This window comes from Mixophyes fleayi, chromosome 1, assembly GCF_038048845.1.
Source record: "Mixophyes fleayi isolate aMixFle1 chromosome 1, aMixFle1.hap1, whole genome shotgun sequence".
Taxonomy (NCBI): domain Eukaryota; kingdom Metazoa; phylum Chordata; class Amphibia; order Anura; family Limnodynastidae; genus Mixophyes; species Mixophyes fleayi.
This window is the reverse complement of record NC_134402.1, coordinates 189,305,644-189,310,069: the sequence shown is the minus strand read 5'-3', so window position 1 is coordinate 189,310,069 and position 4,426 is coordinate 189,305,644. Positions and strand designations below refer to the sequence as shown.

Here is a 4,426-nt window from a genome sequence, read left to right as displayed (position 1 = left end):
TCTAGTCAGACATATAAACATGACCTACTGTTTATTAATGTAGTTAGTTGGTATACAGAAGACTGAACAGACCGGTTGTGAGAAGCTATAAATAATTTGCTTGAGGACACTTAGAATCTAACTAAAAAAGCAAAAAAAACCAAAACAGGATATTTCTGACAACCTACAACATTAAAGACATTGATTCAAACCCAGTAATGAAATACAAGCCATTTAAAAAAAAACCAAAATATTTTATTAAAAAGGCTCTGCAACAACTTAATACAAAAACATGGGTGTTAATAGGTCAGAAAGGTTTTTGTAATAGAGATTTGTAGCTTAAGTAAGCATCTTAACCATGAGTGGCCAGAGGGAATTAAATCTTGCTTAGATTAGCATTTTTTTTGAAAGTCCTTGCTCAAATTCATTGTAGACCCTCAGATTACCCCATCCAAATAAGGATCATCCAGGGGTAGCAGTAGATATGCTCCTAAAACCTACACTGTAATGACAGCTGCAAGAACACATCTACTCAGAGAACCATAAACACTTTAAAAAAAAAATAAAAAAATTGACCAATTAATGAAACTTGACCCATTTGTCCTCTACATGATTGAAAGTGGAAGGGCCACCACCAGTTTGATACAGCTGTACATTAGAGGTAGGGATGGTTAAACAGGAAATTCATAAAGTTGTACAGAAAACAAGAGATTTATATTAAATGCAGTGTTGATAGCAAAGGACAATGCACAAGAAAATTGATAAGCAAAGCCTTGAGATGTTGTTCCAACTGTGCAAGCAGCTTTCCTGAACCCGATTTGGTTCTACAGAAGTGACCTTAACACATTGAATACAAAACATGGTAATGCCAGACCCAGAATAGACAATGCCAGGATCTGGGCTGACAACCCTACTAAATTCCAGTTCAGAACTATGAAAACCCACTAGCCTGGATAGCATAGTTAAATCAGTAGGAAGCAGTAAGAGGATCTGCAGATATGTTTAAGTTCAAAGCAATAGAGGTGGGAAGGAAACCAAATTGTGAAGAGACATTTACAATATCATAAGTCTTATTGCCAAAATACGCAAATGTTACTTAACCATACATGGGAGTCTGAAGATAAAGCAGGACACATTAACATCAAGGCATAACTGAACACAAAAAAAAAAAAAAAAAGATGCAGGATAGAGGGGAGACTGTCTTTGGAATCACTCAGATTTAAACACCCGTGCACCATTCACAGATCAGAGGAATCACAGAACTTTCACAGAAAATTCCAGGAAAAGGGGAGGGAGGAAAAAAAATAAAAATATGGGAGGACATCCTACGATCTGACTCCGCAAATAGCTCAGGCGGCCATCTTTTTAAATAAAGCGGCAAACAAAATTTCATTCAGACCAGAAAAGTCTCATCTCTCAACCCTACACATCTACACACAAAAGAATTTTGAACAAGGAGGCCGACAGCGGTATTCAGTGACTCATCAGCAGACACTGCCACATGCACTGGTGGCCAGCCACAACAGTCCATACAAAAAAAAAAAAAAAAAAAAAAAAAAATCCAGTAGCCTTTTGGGTCTTATTCATCATCATCCTCTTCATCATCAAAGTCTTCTTCGTCACCCTCATCTTCCAAATCCCTTTTTCGTTTTTCTCCCTGGTGTCCATCTGCACACAACAGAACTGCCAGTTAGTTCCCCTTCTACTTTTCTAGAACCCAGAAATGCTAGGGTATACAGTATTTGAGTCTGCCAATGTGCAAACTTCCATATTTGTGCTCTTAGAAGGCAGCATTAAAGACTTCAAACAGCAAGCTTGACGCTTAAGCAAGGCAAGTATTAAATTGTTATGGAAGCAGCTTGTTTACTCAAGGATCCACAGAGAAAGGTTTACAAAATTCAGTTAACTGTTCCTTGTTCAAGCAACATACCCTCATCTTCGTCTTCCTCTTCTTCTCCGTCCTCCTCCTCTTCCACATCCTCCTGTAAAAGTTAAAGCCAGTTATATACGGATACTTGCATGTCAAAGCAATCTAACAGCATGTCAAAACGGGGAAATAAGTCACCTCATCTACTCCATCTTCATCCTCATCAAGCTCGTCTTCATCAAGCTCATCCTCATCTTCATCTTCCTCTCCTTCTGCAATAGAACATACAATTATTTAGGCACACAGATTTAAAGGCCAACTTTTAGTTGCAACATTGGTGTCATTCAAGATCAGATAAGCACTTTATATCCACAGTACTGTACGTGCCACATTATCTTACCCAGTAGCTTGACCATCAGTCTTTAAAACTGACAATTTTAGAAGTTACAAACGCTCTAGCTGTAACTACTGCTTTTAAAAAGCTTCCCCAGACAGCAAGGAAACTATAGACAGGCATGCAATTTAAATGGAAATCTGGTTATACAAAAGGGCAAATAAAAAATGGCTACCGTTTGCAACAGTCTCCGTGGCAATCTGCAGATTTTAGCATACTACCATGCTTCAACACTGAAGTTGAAGCCCTCCAGAGTTTCTCTATTGAAGTCCAGAAGTTTTCAGCTTAGAAAAAAGCTTAGCTGTTCTGGAGAATCTAAACTGAATCTAAACCAAGAAGCGAACCTTAAAAAAAAAAAAGCACCCAATAATTTGGGTGTCTAAAAGGAATGATCCAAGATTGACAAGCCTAGTTCAGATATTTGTACCTTCTCCATTCTCATCTGCATCCTCTCCATCTGGCTCTGGGTCAGAATCTGGAGCCTCTTGACCATCAGCATCAAACCCATCAAGGAAAGTTAGTTGAGGCAGCAATGCAAATACACTCTCTCTGTAGTTGTTTAGCATTGTCACCTCACAGTTGAAGAGATCCAAACTCATTAGATGAGTTAGTTTCTTCTGTAAATGGGAGAAAAAGAAGGTTTTGTTTGTGAAAGCCAAACACAATGGTTAACAATGTTCCTTAACAAGGTTTATGCATAGGAGACAAACATGATGCACAAAGGAGGAGCAAAAATGCATTACATACAAATGTCCCTCCACATTTGCCTGTACAGTACTTTTTACAAATTACACTCTAAAACCAAGCTTTCAACTTTCCAGAAAAGTTCTGAGAAACCAAAACCTGACATTCACAATTCAGTTAACCTGCTAAGCATTTGCCTAGACTACACACTGGTCCATTCTAAAGTCACAAAGATTACTATGACTGCACTACTAGAGTCCAATGGTGCTTAGTTGGCAATCTGTCAAGTGTCTTGTATGCAAATTTATATATGATCCAGTTCACAAACAAGTGTTTATTATCCATTCCAATTTATACCAGAGTACAGCCAAATGCAGTTGGCGTCCTCCCAAAGATAATGGACATGGATATGTCCTGCCAGCCTTCACAACTAGGCAATTAACACTATACCTTAAGCTTGACGCAAGCTACCTAAATGTAATAATAAAGGGAAGAAAAATAAACAAAGATACTCACAAGTGGCTCCAGGGTATTAATATCTTTAATCTTATTTCCGCTGAGGTTTAGGTGAGTCAGATTTGGGGTCCTCTCTGCAAGCACCTCTAAGCCACCAGAAATTCTGTTGTCACTGAGCTCTAACTGTAGGAGTGAAGAGATTCAGGTGTTACATGCAACTTCAAAGAACTTGAATATCAAGTAGTCCAGAGTTTTAATTAGGAACAAGACATAATATAGGAGAATCCTTTACTTTGTGACCTGTGGGACTGCAGAAGGCACCATTTCCCTAACTTACAAGGGGTAGAAAAAGAAAAGGTACAATGTAGCTGCAGGAAAATCAGTTAGGTAGTTTAATGCCATCTTTTTAAGATGTAACAAAGTCCAATCTTTATATAGTAAATTGTATTAAACCCTCACTTGTAAAAAAAAAAAAAATCCCTCCACTACAATTCCTGTTTTGAAACAGCACAACAAAAGAAAAAAAAAAAAAATCTTATTTTCTTAGGCGAGTGAGTTATCACAACCATAAGCATGATAGGAGACATGTTGTGCGTAAAAAACAAAACAATGTTAGGAGCCAAAATCCAGATTTGCACGTGGCTTTATGCCACACAGAACAAATCCCAGGTATGAACATTAGCAGTTCAGTAAAACAAGTAGATTGACAGCTCTCAGTACTTAAGCATAGTAGCCTACCTTCTTTAATTTCTCCAATTTGGGAAGATTAGACACTGATAATAAGTTGATGTTTATCATGCTCAAGATCTCCATGTTCACAAAGTCAGCGGTAAGACCTGTAATTTTCCCATCTGAACGGCAGTTATCCAAAACCATCTCCTTAACCTGCACCGAAAGAAAAAACAAACAAACTTGTTAGGATACTCAGTCTCTTTTTCATGTCCACGATGGGAAGTTTCAGCAAAAGAAATGGTTATGTGGGACAAAACACACACATCCCTCACAAGCAAGGATCATTTTAAAGGATTTCTTGCACTTTAACCATT

At 38.0% G+C, this 4,426-nt stretch overlaps 1 protein-coding gene across 2 annotated transcripts in view; it reads right to left on the bottom strand.

The window, feature by feature from the left end:
* Positions 1-215: 215 nt before the first annotated feature.
* LOC142146777 (acidic leucine-rich nuclear phosphoprotein 32 family member D-like) overlaps positions 216-4,426 on the bottom strand; it is a 6,524-nt gene continuing 2,313 nt past the window's right edge. The window contains exons 2-7 of one of the 2 annotated variants that reach the window (XM_075204670.1): positions 4,119-4,265; positions 3,441-3,563; positions 2,668-2,857; positions 2,045-2,115; positions 1,910-1,961; positions 216-1,647 (exon numbers count right to left, since the gene is read on the bottom strand). In XM_075204670.1, the coding sequence (XP_075060771.1) occupies positions 1,559-1,647; positions 1,910-1,961; positions 2,045-2,115; positions 2,668-2,857; positions 3,441-3,563; positions 4,119-4,265 (672 nt within the window). In that variant the 3' untranslated portion in view covers positions 216-1,558. Of the gene's footprint in view, positions 1,648-1,909; positions 1,962-2,044; positions 2,119-2,667; positions 2,858-3,440; positions 3,564-4,118; positions 4,266-4,426 lie in introns of both variants that reach the window. The other variant, XM_075204669.1, reaches the window with a different exon arrangement.